Genomic DNA, 21,915 nt, shown 5'->3' on the forward strand with positions numbered 1-21,915 from the left:
TCACGGGTTAACACACACATCAAAACGCACACTCACGGGTTAACACACATCAAAACACACACCCACTCTGCACACACATCAAAACACACACTCACGGGTTAACACACATCAAAACACACACTCACGGGTTAACACACATCAAAGCACACAGTCACGGGTTAACACACATCAAAACACACACTCACGGGTTAACACACATCAAAACACACACTCACTGGTTAACACACATCAAAACACACACTCACGGGTTAACACACATCAAAACACACACTCACGGGTTAACACACACTCACGGGTTAACACACTTCAAAACACACTCACGGGTTAACACACTTCAAAACACACACTCACGGGTTAACACACATCAAAACACACACTCACGGGTTAACACACATCAAAACACACACTCACGGGTTAACACACATCAAAACACACACTCACGGGTTAACACACTTTAACAGTGTGATTCTTATTTGCTAATGTTTATCTATTTACTGGCTGTCACGTCTTTGCTAAGCTTGGGAAATGTTCTTAAGCAGATTTGTTGCAGTGTTAGTAACTCTGAGCACCAACAGTATGACCTTGTGTGTGTGTGTGTGTGTGTGTGTGTGTGTGTGTGTGTGTGTGTGTGTGTGTGTGTGTGTGTGTGTGTGTGTGTGTGTGTGTGTGTGTGTGTGTCCTCACCGTTGTCCTGTGTGAGGTTGACCAGTACTCCGATGATGGCTCTCATGCAATCCTCCACAGCTTTCCCCACGGCTCCGTCTGAGTTCAGCTCTCTGCTGTAGCGCTGGACCATCGCCTCACACCTCCGCAGCAACCTGACGCACAGGAGGGACAGCAGACATTAGTCATTTGATTGTTAGACAACATCTCAAAATTCAGACTTTTTGAATACTTAACATTTTTAATAATCACTGGTCAGCGGCTTGAGCTTCAATCTCAGGATCCATGTATAAAATTCAAAAAGAATAAATTCAAAAAAATATGACTTAAGAAAATGTAAATATATATATATTATTGTTATTATTTATTTGTTCTAGTCTTTCATGTTTTTTTATACTTTCGATTGAATGAGCAGAAGGATAATTGTAAAAATTGTGACAGGGCAAAAGTGTGAATACGTTTGTATAGTAGCGGTGGCGGCCGGCCCAGTGGCGGCCGGCCCATAGGAGCGCCGCCCCAAAACTTCCCACATACAAATTTTTTTTTTAAAAATACATAAAATAAAAAATTAAAATATATTTTAAAAAATATATATATTTTTATTTTTAATGAACAAGGTAAATATCATACAATTGGTATCAGTAAAATGTATAATCTACAATAAAATCTCGTTTAAAATTGTGTTACGATGTCTAAAGTTACTGATAAGTCATGGCCTTGCCCGTGGCATTAGTTTATCATTACCGGGCGGAGCCCCCGAGCCAAACAGCAGCAACCAGCACGTTGCCAAAGTCTCAATAGTAAACTGTGCCGCCGAAACATAATTTCAGCCAATCAGCGCCGTCAAATATTTTGGTCACGAGGGCGCCCACGTTGGCGCCTACGTTGGCGCCTACGTTGCTTACGTGCGTTGACGTGAGTTGTTTTTTAGACTCGTGAGTGACCAAGGTGACGCAGTAATTGGATGAGAATGGCTTCGTGTGCAGGTGGAGTCGCCGGACCTCGGTCCCCGCCCAATTCCGTTCAAGAGCTAATCTCCAATCCTTTCGAAAGGAAAAGTTTGGGAGATAAATTGATCCTTAAAGACCTTGGACCGGACCAACCCGATTTGTATATATCGCAGCAAGCTCGTGAAAAAGACAAAACGTATCAACGAGGCTTCTCACGTAGCTGGTACACCAGAAAGGCATGGCTAGCTGGATGCAAAAAGGTAAATGCTATCTTTTGTTTCCCATGCTTGCTCTTCAAACAGCCGGGGACAGATACGATCTGTTCAGAAACTAGACAAAAGTTAAACAAGTACAAACCACAGACTGTCTGTGTCATGGAGAATACAGTCGCTGGTTTATTTATGTCTGTAGGCCGTTGTTGTGAGTGTGGACGGTCGGAGCATATATAACGTTAGCTTAGCCAAGCTCCATTCAGAAAACAAGCATTCTAAAAGGTGTTTCTCTGCCGTCTGTCTGCAGACTTGTCAAAGCATTAATTCATGGTTTTTACTAACCGGTATCAGTATGTTGTTACTTCGGCATCATTTTGAAACGTGTTTTACAATTTAATCACGGTAAAATATGTTCATTTTGTAGTAGTTGTAGCTCCCGAGCGCGTCTTGTTTGAATGATGCGAGTAAACACAGCTGGCAGCCGCGGTGAAACTCGAGCGATTAGAGCGATGCGATAGGAGCGTTTAGAGCGAAGCGAATATTCGCATCGCGTCCGGTCTGAACGCAGCATTAAAGCGAGCTCCGCGCTGCACTGGAAACGCGCCATTACATCACCAGAAGTCCTCATTTAAGGGGTCATTTCTCCCCCAAAAAATTGTTTTACTCACTATATCAACAGCCCCACCAAAAATATATTCCACCAGCCGCCACTGGTTATAAATTAAAAAATAAATAAATATAATAATATTTATTTATTATAATAAATAAATATAATAATATTTATTTATTATAATAATATTAATTCAAATGTGTACTTGGATGTATATTTTGTCAATAAATGTACACAACTACTTCTTTCCATCGGTCTCAAACAGCGTAGATTTTTTAATTTTTTTTTAAATTGTACTTATTTCGAAAAAGTGATTTAACCCAGTTACTGGTTCATCACAAACACACTGGACTCTGAGCCAGCTGTCGCATCTGGATCTCACACAACAGAGCAGCATTCACACACATTCAGACACACACTCTCCAACACAGAGAGAGAGAGAGAGGCCGGGTGCAGCAGGTCAGCCGCCTGATGTCTATAACTGAATTAAATCTAATGACAGCAGAAACCAGAGAGAGAGGACGGAAGACAGAGAAAGATAAGAGTTTTTTGTTGTACATAAATGAAGGCAAAGTAAGAGAGGAGGTAAAACAGGAGAGACACATTTACAGGTTTTTTCGGCTAATCTTAAAAAGATTAAAGTTAAATTGTAATATTTTCCCAGCATGTTACATTTCCAAAGACTCTGTATGAACGCTGAGAGGTGTCATGTTCTTTTAAGGAACTATAGTCAGTGTGCAATAAACCAGAATTAAACTTTAAGATATGATTGAGTCCGTCAAGATCGGTTCCCACTCCTGCTTGTAGTCAATAATAAAAAGGACTTGTCTCTGTGTCTGTGTGTGTGTGTGTGTGTGTGTGTGTGTGTGTGTGTGTGTGTGTGTGTGTGTGTGTGTGTGTGTGTGTGTGTGTGTGTGTGTGTGTGTGTGTGTACTGAGTCTAACACACACACACAAATCAAGGTTTACAGTTTAAACTGAAACAAATAGTTTTTTGTTATATTTCTACGCTTTCATGATCAAACATCCACGAAAATGTCGTTGATGTGTTGATACACAAAGTCTTAGCAGTAGAACGAAGTCCAATTGACGACATGGAGGAAGTGTGTCCAGCATTGATTCAACCCCATTAGGTTTATTGGCAAAATATACAATTTCTCAGCTGTTGGCAAAAACTGACAAGAACTTCTTAAGTAGTTAAATTAAACTAATATTACAAGGATCTTTTATGCAAATTCAACACAACATGCTATTTTGAATGACCCTGCAGTCTCAGAATAATGAAACCCCTTCCTGACAAGCGAGTGTGTGTGTGTGTGTGTGTGTGTGTGTGTGTGTGTGTGTGTGTGTGTGTGTGTGTGTGTGTGTGTGTGTGTGTGTGTGTGTGTGCGTGTGTGTGTGTGTGAGGTTATTGAATTAGCTCTGCAGACAGCTGAAACACTCGGGGTGATTTTGGGTTGAAAAAATAAGGACAGCGGAAAAAGACGAGAGAAGGAAACAGAAGAGAGAAGGGTGTGCGTGTGTGTGCGGGGAGGCTGTGGCTCAGTGGGTTAGTGCACTGAACTTTGAATCAGGGGATAGCGAGTCCCACTGCAGTCAGCATGTCGTTGTGTCCCTGAGACGCTTCTCCCCAAAGTGCTCCTGTGGGGATTGTCCTCAGTATTGAGTATGTAAGTCACTTTGGATAAAAGCGTCTAACAAGTAAAGTGTGCGTGTGCGTGCATGTGTGCCTGCCTGCGTGGGTGTGTGTGTGCGTGTGTCTGTGTGCCTGCCTGCGTGTGTGTCTGTGTGCTTGCCTGCCTGCGTGTGTGTGTGTGTGTGTGTGTGTGTGTGTCTGTGTGCCTGCCTGCGTGTGTGTGTGTGTGTGTGTGTGTCTGTGTGCCTGCCTGCGTGTGTGTGTGTGTGTGTGCGTGTGTCTGTGTGCCTGCCTGCGTGTGTGTGTGCGCGTGTGTCTGTGTGCCTGCCTGCGTGTGTGTGTGTGTGTGTGCGTGTGTCTGTGTGCCTGCCTGCGTGTGTGCGTGCGTGCGTGTGTCTGTGTGCCTGCCTGCGTGTGTGCGTGCGTGCGTGTGTGTGTGTGTGCGTGTGTCTGTGTGCCTGCCTGCGTGTGTGCGTGTGCGTGTGTGTGTGTGTGTGTGTGTGTGTGTGTGTGCCTGCCTGCGTGTGTGCGTGTGCGTGCGTGCGTGCGTGTGTTAATCGAGTTAACAGGCAGCTGAACTTTAGACTGAAACAGCCTCTCTTTGTTCGGGGTTGAGGCTCCGGTCGTTTCTCTGATTCTGTGTTGTCATGACGCCCGATATTTATATTTTGGAATATACATATTTAATATAAAACAAGAGCAACTAAATGATGTTGGTACCTCAAACTAGGTCGTCATGTTTTGGGCTAAATATATCTCCAGGACGACGGAAAAAAAAACCACTGGCCTGATTTTGATAAAGGTTGGTGTAAAGCTGCTTTCATGGGGTGTCAGAATTACCATGAGATGTGTGTTTTAAGTTATTCTAAATATAACTATTATCTTGATAAAACAAGCGGTCACCTGACCAAAGAATATTGTTGTAATCCAGGGCTCGACAGTAACGGTTGCCAGGTTGCCATTGGCAACCATTCAGAAAAAATGTCACCCACTTCTTGGCCTTTGGTTGCCATCAGTGGCAACTCGTTTTTAACATAAAGAAATAAGGACAGCTAAATGTGCACCCCAAAATAGATAAATGTTAATTATTTGTTTTATTAAGAGTGATATTTAATTATTGTTGTGACCAGTCGGAACCTGATACTTAAGTTGCACGTGCATTGGTGCGATTACGGAGCCAGAAAGCGGTGCACGTTTACTCGCGTGGGGGTGCCTTGACTGTGGGGTAAAAAGTTCAGCCAACCCGTCAACATCTCAAACGAATGTTCAAAGTGATTCAACTAATGAAGCGCAAGATGAACCCGAACGAAAGCAAAGAGGAAATGTGTAAGTCTTAGGAGGCGAAATATATATTTACATTCTGCTCCGTTGTGCATTCACACTTCCGGTAAAAGTTCCTTCAAAATAAGAGTCCCGATCCTATTACTACCAAAATAAAAGTGCTAAACAAAACTTTACCATAGGAAAATATTGGCATACAAATATAATCACTTCTATAAAAAGGTAACACATTTTAAATATAGTTAGACACATTAAAGGTAATTTACAGCATTAATAATTAATATCTAATTCTTAACTGAATAGTTTTCATTTATTTAACATTAGAAATGTATTAGCCAATGACAGAACCACAATCAAGACTTCAATGCTGAAGGGCCAGTTCATCTCATCTTCATTTTTGAGGGATCTGTGAAGAACAACAGCTGCATTCCTGGTATTTTGTATACCAGCGATTGAGGGTGGACAAGTTTACTGCCACTTAAGTTTCAAATAATTGTGTTAATTGCTTATTGTAAAGCATTTGAACATTCTTTTGTGTCACATTTTCATTATTAAGTTTATGTATAACTGTTTAGTATCTTAATTATCTAAAATATAAGGTGACAAAAATGGCAACCGTATTTTCAGTTTTGGCAACCAAAAGCTGATGCCTGGTTGCCAGCCAGGCATCAGCTTTTGAAAGTTAGCGTTGAGCCCTGTAATCACAAAACAATAGTATATATATTTCCGAGAGTCAAAAACATGCCTATTCATTGCATCACTTCAGATGACTAGAACATAAACACGTCTATACAAAGATATAGATTATGGTGCATTTGTATTAAAACTGCCGGTATCTGATGAGGCTTTAACAAAAGCAGCGTCATGTGTCAGAAACACTGGAGGGCAGAGAGGGAAGGAGAAGGGGTCAGAGGTCAGAGCTGTGACTGACAGCATGTCACCAGCAGGAAATCAAACAACAAAACCCTGATAATGAGATTAACACACACACACACACACACACACACACACACACACACACACACACACACACACACACACACACACACACACACACACACACACACACACACAAATTACAATGAAACCCCTTCCTGACAAGCGAGTGTGTGTCTGTGTGTGTCTCTGTGTGTGTGTGTGTGTGTCTGTGTGTGTCTGTGTGTGTGTGTGTCTGTGTGTGTGTCTGTGTGTGTGTGTCTCTGTGTGTGTGTGTGTGTGTGTGTGTGTGTGTGTGTGTGTGTGTGTGTGTGTCTCTGTGTGTGTGTGTGTCTCTGTGTGTGTGTGTGTGTGTGTCTCTGTGTGTGTGTCCTCACTTTGCAGAGGAGATGATGAGTGATGAGTCTTTGTAGGCGATCAGGTAGCTCTGGTTCTCTGGGTTGTGGTCCGTCAGCTGAAAAAAAAAGACACACATTTCACCTGAAAGCTTCTAATATTATAACGTTTTATATATCTATATATATATATCTATATATATAGTAGGGGTGTAACGGTACACGTACCCGTACCGAAATTATTCGGTACGGGCCCTTCGGTTCGGTACAGGTGTGTACCGAAGTGTACCGAACGAATATAACGTTAAACGTAAAAAATTGAGAACGTGAATAACTTTTTGGAAGTAATCTCAGGTGCTGCGTCGCAGCATTCAGAGTAATTTTCTCACATTGGGTTCAACGCGTCATAGAGCGAGCAAGTCATTTCATTGGATGAGAGGCATACTATCAGAGCTGGTCAGAGGGATGCGTTCAAATGTAGTCAGTAATTTGAGGAACTGTCAAAAATTAATCGCGAACGCAGATAAAGTTGAGCTCGAAAATCCTCCAGCATCATTGAAGTCTCCGGTTTGGGAACATTTTGGTTTCGCAGTTACGTACAAGGATGACGGACAAAGACAGGTGGACCGAACCAAAGCTGTTTGTCGGCATTGTTCAACTAAAATTGGTTACGCGGCTGGCAATACATCAAACTTGCACACTCTTGAAAAGGCATCACCCGAACGTGAATATCACCGGTACCAAAAGAAAAAAGACTGAAGTGCAAACCCAACTCCCACTAGCATTTAAGCCTCCACCACTCGCAGAGAGATCAGACCGAGCCAAAGCTATTAGAAACACCAAATATCCTTATGTTGCCATGTTAGCAAAGCGCTACCTGGCTGCAGGGGCGGCGGGTGCTGTAGGCTTGGGAAGGCTAAGCCTTCCCAAATATTTGTGTCACTGCATCCTGGTAAAATAAAAATATAATGTATAATGTTTGTGTCTTTGACATTAGCGCTGCTAGCCACCTGTGCCCTGTGCTACGAAGCCAGTTCAACAGACCCTGGATATGTTTGAGTAATCTTAACTAACCCTAACAAACGAGATCTCGCTAAGCGGTCCTACGGCGCTGGTTATCAACTCGGTAAATCAAGCCAGGGTTTCTCTCTCCAGCTGAGAACGCGTTCACGTTAAAGGGGCGGGGTTAGCAACATTTGACCAATCACAAACAGGGACAAGTGTACCGACAGCGCAGCGTCATACTTCATTAATGAAAAGTAAACTAATATTAGACAAATATGAACTTTAGACATCCATGACTTAAACATATAATCCAGGATACAAGCCACAGAGTTGCTGCAAGGTGAATACAGAACAACTCGTTAAAAAATAAATAAACTACAGAGTGTTTGAAAGCGTACAACAGGTTTATGATACTGCCCCATCTAAAACACGAGGGGATCTGACTTTAATTACATTTGAGTTGAGTGTTTCGTCAACTTAATGTGTTGCTTAAAATAATACATCTGCATACAGTCTGTGACAATGTAACTAAGTGTTGCACGGCCAGATACGGCTCAGCTGACTCAGATAAGGAAATATTGTGATATCGATGTGAGATCGATGATCTGATTGATGATGTGATATCAGTGTGATATGAATGATAAAGTGCGACACGTCGGCGTCTTCTCTGCATACGGCAGTTTAAACTGTATTTCCTTTATCCTGTAATATGACTTGATAGATTTAAACTCCGCACACTGAGCTCTGATCGGTCAGCAGGCGGTGCTTTCACTGAGTTGATCTCTTTTCTATAGACGCCGGAGGCGGGCAGCGTCAGGTAAAAAAAAAGTGATTTAGCCTTCCCAAACCTGAGCCTCACGCGCCGCCTATGCCTGGCTGTATCGGCTACCTCTGTCCCTAGCAAGAGGGTTTTCTCCACATCAGGAGACATTGTTAGTGCCAGCAGATCTGCCCTTTCGGCAAGCAATGTGGACAAGTTCATTTTTATTTAAAAAAACATGAAAATACAATGACAAGCAAGTCCTAATGTCAAGCTGGCTGCTTAGGTGCTAGTACAGTAGGCTACAGTTCAAATACAGATTATTTCAGTTCATCGAAATGCTGCACCTTAATGTTCATTTTATTATATTTTGTATTTATTTGAGTGAATATTCACAGTTTAATAATAATTAAAAACCCAAAACTAATAGTTTATGTTTTGTGAGTACTAGTACAGTAAAGTTCAAATACAGATTATTTCAGTTCATCGAAATGCTGCACCTTAATGTTTATTTTATTATATTTTGTATTTATTTGAGTGAATACATTATTCAGTTTAATAATAATAATACAAATATATATATATATGTTTTGTTTTGTGAAAAAAAATTCTGCTGTACCGAAAACGTACCGAACCGAACCGTGACCAAAAAACCGAGGTACGTACCGAACCGAAATGTTTGTGAACCGTTACACCCCTAATATATAGATATATATATATATATCAAGTCTATATTTGTTCCCTGTACAGCACTTTGGTCAACTGAGGTTGCTTTAAATGTGCTATATAAATGAATGCAACAGTAACCCTCATCTTGTAAAGCATCATACAAACACACGTTACTCCCTGCTGTACGTACGCTCTCTAACACCCGTAAGCAGCGCTCGGCTCCCCACAGAGACGACACCATCTTCTCCTTCTCATCCTCCTGGTTCAGGTTCTCCACACAGTCCCCCACTGCAGAGGAGGAGCAACAACAGGGTCAGAACACATCTCCATCATTACCACTTCATATCAGGGGGGGCAAACTCAAGACTTCATTTCATGTGGTCCGCAAGAGCTTGAAAAGGAGTATAATACGTTTATTATACGGTTACATGGCGCTTTACAGAAGCACGTTGCCCATTAACTACATTTCCCACAATGCATCTCATTATGCGCACAGAAGAGAATTGCAATTACTCGCCCTAGACTTCTGCTTTCAGACGTAGTTAATTATGAAGTTATTAACTTACCGATAATAATCCAATGCAGAGGCGATCATGTAATATTGCAACCGGCCCTTTGAGTGCAACCATAATGCTGATGTGGCCGGCTGTTACGGTTTCTGTCTGCTCATTAATCTGCCTGTGAGTGTTTTCAGCTGGGTGTGTAATATTTAAATAAGCTGCGCAGTAGCCCTGACGTCATTGGCTGCCCATCCTCTGGTCCGCCTCCGAAGATCGTGATTGGAGCACGCCGGACCCGACGTCTTCCAGTCGCAGCGCACCGCCGGCGCACACCTGCTGCAGATGATTATAAAGCCCGGGAACAACTACCACTCTGGAGGCTCTGTTGCTCTTCATTCTGTGGTTCATCTCGTGTGTTTATCTCCGTGTGATATTGTGTGTTAGTAGAGTGTAGAGTAGGTTAGTTAGTGTTTAGAGCATAGTTAGGATTTGTGACTGTTGCCTTTAGTTAGCTGTGTTTGTGTAGACTCCCGTTGTTAGTTGTTCCACTCTTGAAGTGAGGTTTTGTTTCGTTCTTTAGTTAGTGTACTAGTATTTATTTTCCCCACATATAACTAGACTCCTGTGTTAGAGTCCTTCCTTTGTTTGTTTCAGGCTGCCTGCCTGCCTTTTGTTTACATTGCGGTCTAAAATAAACTAGTTCAGAAGGGAACGTAATACAGGCGATGGCATTGAGTTTGACCCCCCCGCTCTATATAATCACTAGCCTCTCTGTGGAGTACCTTTATCCACGATGTGGTCCAGTCCTCCCAGCAGCCGGAGCTCCTCTTTGAACCAGTCCCCCGCTCGCTTGGACGTCAGAGAGAGTAACGTCTCCATCGCCAAGTGACCCGTCTACAGGGAGAGAGGAGGGACAAAATAAAGTCGGATTGAATATTGACTTGTTTTCTAAATAAATATAAAGAGAAAAAGCATTTGAGCTCCATACGGTTTCAGAAATAATGCTTGATGCGGTTTGGAACATGATATGGAGTTTAATCACGACGGCATTTAGCGGAGTTTCTGCTGGGAGAGTTCTGAGCAGGCATTAGCCCCCCCCTACTGACCCAGAATCAGCACTTTAGTAACAGGCTGAAATAGAGGGTATGAGGCTACAATGAGTGGTCTGTTTGGTATTTTGAGCACCGACGCAGCTCCCGGTCTAGCTCTGGTTCTGAACCGGTTTTTCTTTACAGGCCCCGTTTTGTTCACACCGCCCAGAGCCCGAGTGGTGCTGCGTCATCGTTTGCGCCTGCTTCATAAAGCCAAAGCCCTCACATCGACAACAACAACAATGGCCGATTGTATTGAAGCGCTGCTCGTTTTGCTTTGTCGAAACCAAATGGAAATAATCGGACGACTTCACCACGAACTTTCCATTCGTCACAAGCGACTTTCAAATGTTCTTCACAATCATCAACGACGATTACGTAGGAGAAAGAAAGTATACGTCCTATTCGATGGCGTTAGAGCTAGCTGTTGTTAGCCTCTGCATGCGCCAAGCTCAAAATACCGACCTTTGCAGCATTAATTACTACGGTACAACATTAAAACTGATTCTCAATGTTATTTCTACAGATCACGTTGAAGCTGGAGGAAAGGCGGAGGTCGCGTGTCATTTGATTTCTGTTGTTGTTCAGGAGGGTGATCCCGCCCCCGACGTAAGCGTGACGTATGCAGTTCTTGCTTCTAGACTAGGGCTGTGCGATTATGGCAAAAATCATAATCACGATTATTTTTGGTCAATAATTGATATCACGATTATTAAAAACGATTATCCATTTACTTTGAGAACATCCATTTATTGAAAAATAAAATTGGAACAGTGTGTTTTTAACAGTTGATTACCCTGAACTTTAAGTATAATTCAACTGAAAAACCAATAAAAAAAAAAAATCGTTTTATTTCGATTACGTTGTTTTTGTAATCGCTGCACGCCAACATCGAGATTCAAATACGATTAATTGCACAGCCCTATTCTAGACAGTTTTTTGGAGCTTGATAAGAACTGGTTTTTCGGTGCTTAGAGCCGGCTCCGCTGAGAACAGGAAAACCCGGTGCTTATCAGGCTCTAGCTCCGGTTCGGAGCTAGAGCCTGATAAGCACCGGAACCGCGTTGGTGTGAAAGGGGCAACAGACATGTTTTTTATATATCTGAGACGTATAACAACGCCTAAAAATAGAGACATTTAAATTGTGCAAAACCATGAAGAGCTGCTGACGGAACATGATAACATCAGAGGGTGTTGTGTGCAGGGTTTCGTACCGTGATGTTCTGCAGGTCCAGGTGTTTGTTGTGCACGGTGTCGCACAGCTTCCGGATCTTCTCCTTTATCTTGGCGATCTCTCTGGCGCTGAACTGGGCGTCGGGGTCGGACACGGCGCCGGGCACCTGGTCGTGGTCCATCTCCAGCAGCCGGATCATCAGGTCCAGACAGGATCGATCCAGGTCCATGTTCAGACGGTCCCGACTCAGGATGTACATCAGCGTGGCCGTGCACAGAGCCAGGTTCTGCTCACAGGAGGGGGGGGGCATGTTATATGTTCAGTCTGAATTAAAGAAGGGCTTTAAAAGTGTAGTGTTCTGAAATGTGCAAGATTTGCATATAAATGAGTAACGATTCTCAGATGTTGGTATAAGGAAGAGAGATAGGAGGTTAATGATCTGCAGGTGTCTGATCCTCACCGAGTGTTGGGGGGCGTCGTTGAGCGTTTTGAAGACCTGAGCCACCTTCCCTCTGGCCCTCAGGTGCATCCTGAAGCTGGGCATCGCACAGCGCGTCGCCAGGCTGATCACACTGCACACACACACACACAGCATCAGCACAGAGTGGAGAGAATACCGTATTGACCCGAATATAAGATTTTTCCAAGAAAAAAGATCTGAAAAAGAAGGTCGTCTGATATTCAGGGTTTAGACTTTTCGATGTTATTACACATCTTAAAGTAACAGTACAACAAGAGAGATGGAGACACAGAGACCAACTCCAACAAAGTGGATCAAAAGTAGGCGAGTTAATAAACAAGAGAGGCGGAGCTACGAGAGAGAGCATCATAAATAGGTTCAACAGGGTATATGCAGGAATCCTGAAGTCAAATGTAATACCTTTTAAGACCTTTTTAAGACCCTTTCCAGACCTTTTAAGACCTCATCGCAACTTCGAGTTCTAACCGGTTACATTGGCGACACACTTTACCTCACATTGACTATATTGATTGTAAGATAGCACAACTAAACAGAGTGCAGACAGACTACTGAAGCCTCCTCTCCACATGAACTTCAACCTCTCTGTGAAGGTCAGGGTTAATGCAGGATGCTGCTTTGTTGCTTCTGTGCTCTTTCATTCCAGTAGAACTCCTCAGAAACCATTAGAAACCAGGATTTGACCAATAAACAATTGACAAAACTTTGAACTATGTTAAACGTTGGTGAGCTTCAGCGGGGTAATGCCATATAGGAGCTCCCTCACAAATACCCAGGGGCTCAATTGGGCTGGGGCTGTCGGGGGCTCAGCCCGGCACATAGGACGATGCTCTGACGTCATCACCCTCACACATTTGTCATATGTTTACAAAAAACGATATATATGTTAAGACTTTTCTCGTTCTTAATATAGACTATATTTAGGGTCGATATGTGTTGACCTTACTTTCAAATAGCAGATCTCTGTGACCGGATATAGTTTGGCTTAGACCCCGGCCCCACGAGGACGCGCAAAAAAGTCTTCCGTTCACACGCATTCGATTCATTAACGCGTCCGTTCACACTAGACCGCTGGAAATGCTGGAAACGCTGTAGTACATATGCCAGGCCTGTAAGTGGCGCTGCTGCCGCCACAAAATACACCAAAAGCAGCGAAGAAGACCCCGGAGCATGGTTGTCATGGTTGCCCTTCTGTTTATTCTCCGCGGTGGACGGCGTGTTCTCCTGCTGTAGATCTCTCAGGTCGTCCACCAGCAGATAACCCCCACCAAAGACCCCGCGGACACCCTGTTCAAGGAATGCTGCGTATTAAGTGCCACGGATGGCAGAGTGGAGAGAATCAGAGAATACCGTATTGACACGAATATTTGATTTTCCCTAGAAAATAGATCTGAAAAAGAGGCGGCACCTTATGTTCGGGGTCTAGACTTTTCGATGTTATTACACAGTCACAACAGATCGCGCCAAACGAGTGTTCCCCCAAACGAGTGTTCCCCCAAGCGAGACACCGTCTTTAAAGTAACAGAACACGGCTAGAGAGGTGGAGAGACACAGCGACCAACTCCAACAAAGTGGATCAAAAGTAGGCGAGTTAATAAACAATAGAGGCGGAGCTACGAGAGAGAAAGCATCATCTCCCCATCTCTTATCATTTTCTAATCATAAATCTATCGATTAGATTTATGATTTGAAAATGATAAAAGTAGACATGTGGAGTTTATCCGGCTGAACAAAACGCGATCCGTCTCTTAAATGCGTTTCAACCACAGATCTGATTTCCAGCTATTTTCCTAAACCCTATGAAGAAACTGCTTTGCTTTTTTGTCGAAGGAACCGGAAGGAGTTTACTTCCGGGTTTCAGGACGTCATGCTCATGAGTTTCATCCTTTTGTTTATTCAAAGAGACCATGAATGTGCACATGTCTGTCTGCAGTGTGTTATAGGGTCTTGTAACATGTGATTGTAAAAGGTCCGAAGGTATAGAGCTGTGTAAACTAAAAAGAAGTGTGTAAAACCTGTGAGATTCTGTTATTCTTGAGACTCTTGGAGGATACGATACGATACGATACTACTTTATTTGTCAGATCAAGTCTGAAATGCTCCTTGCGTCACAGCAGCTCCATGTCCAACATCAACAGACAGGTATCCAGACACAACACATGAAACACAAACAACAAACATTTAACATAACGGCACAATCAGTGATCTGGGGTCAGCTCTGTGTTCACTGAGAGGACTGACTGATGCTCAAAGGATGCTTCAGTCTGACCTTATTGAATGGTGGGACCCTGTATCTCCATCAGATGGTAGCAGTTCATACTCACTGTTCAGAGCATGGTTTGGGTCAGAGAGGATGTGGTTGGACAGCCTCACTAGGTTGTTATGATGAGTCATAGAGTCTCTCACAGGTGGACCAACAATCTTTGGACTTGATGGAAGTATTCTGGCTCTTAGTGTTGTACAACAATATAATAATTCCTTCAATCAGCAGAGTGTCTGTTTCTATTTGGTTATGTCTTCAGTGTCTAAGGTTTAAAAATAGTGCAAGGAGAGTCTATGTACAAGTAATTGGAATATGATATATTAGATACATAATTTTGACGAACACTTCTGTGATGTGACGAATAGACGGCACATTTGAACACAATGTGTGTCGTCATTATTTTCAAACACAATTGTTTTCTTAATAAATCAAGATGTGGTCTTCAAAAAGGTATTTTTCCAAAAACGAGTCTTGAGAAAGACGTCGACGGCACAGATTCACACAAGATTAGAGATTAATACAATTAAAGATAAAATCAAAGATAAAAATCGAATTATATTCAGTTAAGTAACTTTAAAATAAGAAATGAATTACAATCAGGGTCTATGCAGGAATCCTGAAGTCACATGGAAGACCTTTCTTAAGACCCTTTCCATACATGTTAAGACCTCATCGCCACTTTGAGTTCTAACCGGTTACCTTGGCGACACACTTTACCTCACATTGACTATATACAGTATTGATTGTCCTTCCTCCTTATCTTCCAATCATTTGGACGCAGTCTTGCATTTCCCCATAACGATGTTGCTTAGCAACCGGCGTAAACGGAGCTTCGCGCTATCAAGCAGTGAGCGCGCGATGTCCTGTTCAGATGACCTCAAACCCAACGGGATGCCATCAATAAACTACACAGAATCACACTACACACCTACGCCATGATTACATTCAGGCAGACTGTAGAATACAACCTCTTTGGACCATTCATATACTTATTGGAAACAAGCTACAACATGTAATACCTTGGAAAATGCCCTTTAATACTTTTGAATTGCCTTCATTTTCACTAAATTGATTTATGAACTTGTAATACTTTTTAAGACCCCGAAGACACCCTGAAAATGAACATATAAGGCGCTTTCACACCGGAGTACTTTTCCCAGGAATAGTTCCGATAGTTCTTGGGATTTTGCGTTCACACCAAAAAGATCTGGAACTAGAACCTAGTTCTCGGAACCTTTTCAGTCCCTGCCAGAGAGGTGGTTCTTTCATGGGGAGGAACAAGTTCCAATTTCTGATTGGCTGGGCGAATTGCAAACCACGGCCCGTAAAACTCTGAAAGGTTTTGTGAAGCCGCCATTTTATTCGCTCGCATTAGCATTATTAGCATTAGCCCCGCGCACCAACGGAGAGAGACTAACTTATGGCTAGGGCTGAACGATTAATCGATTTTAAATCGAAATCGCGATTTGAAATGATGCGATTATCAAATCGCAAAACCTGAGATTTTTTTTACATTTTTTCTTCTTGTGTGTCAGTCATCCACACCAATCAGAAGTGCTGTGCTCCACATGTACCAGCCATTGTTAACCAATCAGAAGTGGCCCATGATAGAAGGTGATAGACAGATTGATCCAATCACCTGCCAAGTGCTTCTGAAAGTGCCTGCCCTTTCCAAATGGCTTCCAATGGAGCTTTCCTACATGCTTTGGTGAACCATCAGAGTCAGGTTAGTAATGCTCCATCACATGTTTCTATCACAGGGTGAATCTTAAACTGAAGCTTGACTTTAAAGCAACCCAACGGGAGTTTCATGTAAGTTTAGTTCTTTCACTCGTAGCTCGGGCTGCGGGGTGCTGGAGACGGGAGCACGTTGATGCGACCTTCCTAGCCGGAGACATGGCCGCATTTTACAATAAACTTCCGTTGGGTCGCTAAAAAACAAATATCGCAATTCGAATCGCAATATCTGTCAGAAAAATCGCAATTACATTATTTCCCCAATTCGTGCAGCCCTACTTATGGCATAAAAAATGGGAGCGGCGGAGATGAGGAGATGAGGAGGTGAGGAGATGAGGAGGTGAGGAGGTGAGGAGATGAGGAGGTGAGGAGATGAGGAGGGGTCGGCGCTGTTGGTGGGGGGTGCATTTGATCTGCTTTAAATGTGCACTGTTGCATCTCCAGTATGTATTTCACTGCTCAGTTACATTCTGTGTGATTATTCTTTATAATGTAAACTTTAAAAAATAAAGTGTTAAAAAATAAAATAAACATATTTACACATTAGATATATTTACATAATAATAAAGAACGTGCTCACCTGAGGCAGCGCGTGTTGAGCGGCTGTCCGCTCTTCAGACCCGTCGCCAGGTACTCGAAGTCGTCTGTGAACTCCTGATTTTCCCCGAACTCCACCACGTCGTTGAAGTGCTTCACGTGCTGCACCACGGTGTAAAGCTGCAACACAGAGGCGGTTAAGAGAGCTGCTGCTACCGGCTCGCTCCTTTTATTCAGGAACGTGGAGTGAAGGAGGCAAGGAGCTACGGTTAATCACACCTGCACGCCATTAAACTCATTTCACAAAAAAATGTATTTCTTTGAGAACAAAAAAAAAATATATGTTAATAATACAATTAAAATGATACGCAGTTAAGTAACTTTAAAATTAGAATGTGTGATTCGTACGGATGTCTCTCTGGACTGATAACGTGTTGATTACAGTGAAATGGAAGTGCTTTCGAGTACCTCTTTGTGCTCTTTGCGGCACTTGAGTGCAGTGACGGTGTCCTGGTACAGATCCGTGGGGAGGGTCACACATTTAGTGACTTTAGGGGGAGGGGGAGGAGCTTTAAAGAGACCGTCATCCTTATGAGCCGCTGATGAATCCTTACTGGATCCTCCTGATGCTGGAGCCTGGAGAGGAGGAGGAGGAGGAGGAGGAGGAGGAGGAGGAGGAGGAGGAGGAGGAGGAGGAGGAGGAGGAGGAGGAGGAGGAGGAGGAGGAGGAGGAGGAGGAGTCCAGACATTCAGTAAACAAAAAACAAAACAGTTTTTTTAAGTGAAGGAAAAAAAAAATATATAATTAAATATTAATTAATTCAATTATTTATGTTATCTATATTAAACTGCATGACACAACACACATCAAATAAAATCAGAACGTACCTAAGAGAGGCCGGTATGAATAAATATGATATAAATATTAGGGCTGTCAGTCGATTAAGATATTTAATCGCAAATTTTGTATCTGTTCTAAAAACCTCAAGTTTTTAATAATCTTATCAACAACATAAAATATAGTACCTTATATTTCATCTTTTTTCCCTTTAGACCCTTGCGGTTTATTCCTAAAAACCCTTACCCACCCCCCATTTCCCCTTTGCTGGTCTATGGCCTTGTAGAGGGTAACGGTCCCCTCTGCTGGTCTATGGCCTTGTAGAGGGTAATGGTCCCCTCTGCTGGTCTATGGCCTTGTAGAGGGTAACGGTCCCCTCTGCTGGGCTATGGCCTTGTAGAGGGTAATGTCCCTCTGCTGGGCTAATGGCCTTGTAGAGGGTAACGTTCCCTCTGTCTGGGCTATTGGCCCTTGTAGAGGGTAACGGTCCCCCTCTGCTTGGGCTATGGCCTTGGAAGAGGGTAAATGGTCCCCTCTGCTGGTCTAATGGCCTTGTAGAGGGTAACGGTCCCCTCTGTCGGTTCTGCTGGCTATGGCCTTGTAAGAGGTAACGGTCCCCTCTTCTGCTGGTCTATGGCCTTGGTTAGAGGGTAACGGTCCCCCTCTGCTGGGCGAATGGCCTTGTAGAGGGTAACGGTCCCCTCTGCTGGGCTATGGCCTTGTAGAGGGTAAACGGTCCCCCTCTGCTGGGGCTATGGCCTTGTAGAGGGTAACGGTCCCCCTCTGCTGGGCTATGGCCTTGTAGAGGGTACGGTCCCTCTGCTGGGCTATGGCCTTGTAGAGGGTTAACGTGTCCCCTCTGCTGGGCTAGGGCCTGTAAAGAGGGTAAACGGTCCCACCGCTTGCTCGGTCTATGGGCCTTGTAGAGGGGAACGGTCCCTCTGCTGGTCTATGGCCTTGTAGAGGGTAACGGTCCCTCTGCTGGTCTATGGCCTTGTAGAGGGTAACGGTCCCCGTCTGCTGTCTATGGCCTTGTAGAGGGTACGGTCCCCTCTGCTGGTCTATGGCCCTTGTTAGAGGGTAACGTCCCCTCTGCTGTCTAGTGGCCTTGTAGAGGGTACGGTCCCTCTGCTGGCTATGGCCCTTGTAGAGGGTAACGGTCCCCTTTGCTGGTCTATGGCCTTGTAGAGGGTAACGGTCCCCTCTGCTGGTCTATGGCCTTGTAGAGGGTAACGGTCCCCTCTGCTGGTCTATGGCCTTGTAGAGGGTAACGGTCCCCTCTGCTGGTCTATGGCCTTGTAGAGGGTAACGGTCCCCTCTGCTGGTCTATGGCCTTGTAGAGGGTAACGGTCCCCTCTGCTGGTCTATGGCCTTGTAGAGGGTAACGGTCCCCTCTGCTGGTCTATGGCCTTGTAGAGGGTAACGGTCCCTCTGCTGGTCTATGGCCTTGTAGAGGGTAACGGTCCCCTCTGCTGGTCTATGGCCTTGTAGAGGGTAACGGTCCCCTCTGCTGGGCTATGGCCTTGTAGAGGGTAACGGGTCCCCTCTGCTGGGTCTATGGCCTTGTAGAGGGTAACGGTCCCTCTGCTGTCTATGGCCTTGTAGAGGGTAACGGTCCCCTCTGCTGGTCTATGGCCTTGTAGAGGGTAATGGTCCCCCCTCTGCTGGTCTATGGCCTTGTAGAGGGTAACGGTCCCCTCTGCTGGTCTATGGCCTTGTAGAGGGTAACGGTCCCTCTGCTGGTCTATGGCCTTGTAGAGGGTAACGGTCCCTCTGCTGGGCTATGGCCTTGTAGAGGGTAACGGTCCCCTCTGCTGGTCTATGGCCTTGTAGAGGGTAACGGTCCCCTCTGCTGGGCTATGGCCTTGTAGAGGGTAACGGTCCCCTCTGCTGGGCTATGGCCTTGTAGAGGGTAACGGTCCCTCTGCTGGTCTATGGCCTTGTAGAGGGTAACGGTCCCCTCTGCTGGTCTATGGCCTTGTAGAGGGGTAACGGTCCCCTCTGCTGGTCTATGGCCTTGTAGAGGGTAAACGGTCCCCTCTGCTGGTCTATGGCCTTGTAGAGGGTAACGGTCCCCTCTGCTGGTCACTATGGCCTTGTAGAGGGTAACGGTCCCCTCTGCTGGGTTCCTATGGCCTTGGTAGAGGGTAACGGTCCCCTCTGCTGGTCTATGGCCTTGTAGAGGGTAACGGGCCCCCTCTGCTTGGGCTAATGGCCTTGTAGAGGGTAACGGTCCCCTCTGCTGGGCTATGGCCCTTGTAGAGGGTCAACGGTCCCCTCTGCTGGTCTAATGGCCTTGTAGAGGGTAAACGGTCCCCTCTGCTGGTCTATGGCCTTGTAGAGGTAACGGTCCCCTCTGCTGGGCTATGGCCTTGTAGAGGGTAACGGTCCCCTCTGCTGGTCTATGGCCTTGTAGAGGTTAACGTCCCCTCTCTGGTCTATGGCCTTGTAGAGGGTAACGGTCCCTCTGCTGGTCTATGGCCTTGTAGAGGGTAACGGTACGGTCCCTCTGCTGGTCTATGGCCTTGTAGAGGGTAACGGTCCCCTCTGCTGGGCTATGGCCTTGTAGAGGGTAACGGTCCCCTCTGCTGGTCTATGGCCTTGTAGAGGGTAACGGTCCCCTCTGCTGGTCTATGGCCTTGTAGAGGGTAACGGTCCCTCTGCTGGTCTATGGCCTTGTAGAGGGTAACGGTCCCCTCTGCTGGTCTATGGCCTTGTAGAGGGTAACGGTCCCCTCTGCTGGTCTATGGCCTTGTAGAGGGTAACGGTCCTCTGCTGGTCTACTGGCCTTGTAGAGGGTAACGGTCCCTCTGCTGGTCTATGGCCTTGTAGAGGGTAACGGGGTACAGAGTCGCTTAGATAAGCGGGGGAGTGCATCTGACGAAGAGATAGGTTGTTGTGCTCCCTCTCTCTGGTTCTTATCTATATCTATAGAACTGCTCGGGTCTTGATAGATTGAGTGGGGAAGTTCATGAGATCTTTCTAGATGGTTATCAAGAATAACTTTTATCCAATGACCTTTCCCCTCTCTGTCTGTGTCTGTGTATTCTCTTGTTCCGATTAACCCAGCCAAATCTTTGTTCTTGTTTTGTATCTATATCTACGCCGGGATCCGGAGTCGAGGCTGATCCTCTTGCTGTAGTCCTGTGTCTTGGATCCTCTATCCTGAGTTCTGGATTAAGTCGTGGACTTCGGGTCGTGGCTGAACCTGTATCTGCGGTCCTGCCTTGGGTCTCGTCATGCTGCTTCCCTGATGGCTTCCACAGGATTGTAGCTCACATCCTCGTGGATTCATCTTCTTATTACAGACACATGCATTTCCTAACATTCAGTCTATATGCTGTCAAATGTATTATCTCTTCAATTTCCACACGGCATCTATTGCACGTCTGTCCGTCCTGGGAGAGGGATCCCTCCTCTGTTGCTCTCCCTGAGGTTTCTCCCATGTTCCCTTTAAACTGTGGGTTTTCTCTGGAAGTGTTTCCTTGTACGATGGAGGGTCTAAGGACAGAGGGGTCTACGGAGAGGGTCTAGGAGGGTCTACGGACAGAGGGTCTGAGGACAGAGGGTCTGAGGACAGAGGGTCTGAGGACAGAGGGTCTGAGGACAGAGGGTCTGAGGACAGAGGGTCTACGGACAGAGGGTCTGAGGACAGAGGGTCTGAGGACAGAGGGTCTGAGGACAGAGGGTCTGAGGACAGAGGGTCTACGGACAGAGGGTCTGAGGACAGAGGGTCTGAGGACAGAGGGTCTGAGGACAGAGGGTCTGAGGACAGATGGTCTGAGGACAGAGGGTCTGAGGACAGAGGGTCTGAGGACAGAGGGTCTGAGGACAGAGGGTCTGAGGACAGAGGGTCTGAGGACAGAGGGTCTGAGGACAAAGGGTCTGAGGACAGAGGGTCTAAGGACAGAGGGTCTGAGGACAGAGGGTCTAAGGACAGAGGGTCTGAGGACAGAGGGTCTAAGGACAGAGGGTCTAAGGACAGAGGGTCTGTGCTGTTGTATTTGCTGTAAAGTGTCTCTACTGTAGGCTATTTTTATTATATGTACAGCACTTTGGCTCTACCAACAATCGTTTATAAATGTGCTATATAAATAAAACCTGATTTGATTTGACATATGAGTGGACAAATACGCTTTATGCAAATGTTTGTTTATTATCATTGGAACAATGACAAATATTCTCCTGAATATGTTCAATGCAACAACCTGGAACCTCTCTCTGGAGTTCCCACTCTGTGC

The 21,915-nt window shown here is 44.9% G+C and overlaps 1 protein-coding gene across 1 annotated transcript; it reads right to left on the reverse strand.

Annotated features, from left to right (window-relative positions):
• Positions 1-459: 459 nt before the first annotated feature.
• On the reverse strand, positions 460-17,496 carry LOC117551222 (wings apart-like protein homolog; the record flags this gene model as incomplete). Its single annotated transcript, XM_034223992.1, has 8 exons — positions 460-818; positions 6,665-6,741; positions 9,247-9,344; positions 10,339-10,450; positions 11,862-12,107; positions 12,282-12,393; positions 16,880-17,016; positions 17,305-17,496. Coding segments are annotated over 8 exons (1,305 nt in total), but the record flags the coding sequence as incomplete, so codon positions are not given.
• Positions 17,497-21,915: the final 4,419 nt, after the last annotated feature.

This window comes from Gymnodraco acuticeps, unplaced genomic scaffold (assembly GCF_902827175.1).
Source record: "Gymnodraco acuticeps unplaced genomic scaffold, fGymAcu1.1, whole genome shotgun sequence".
Classification (NCBI taxonomy): Eukaryota; Metazoa; Chordata; class Actinopteri; order Perciformes; family Bathydraconidae; genus Gymnodraco; species Gymnodraco acuticeps.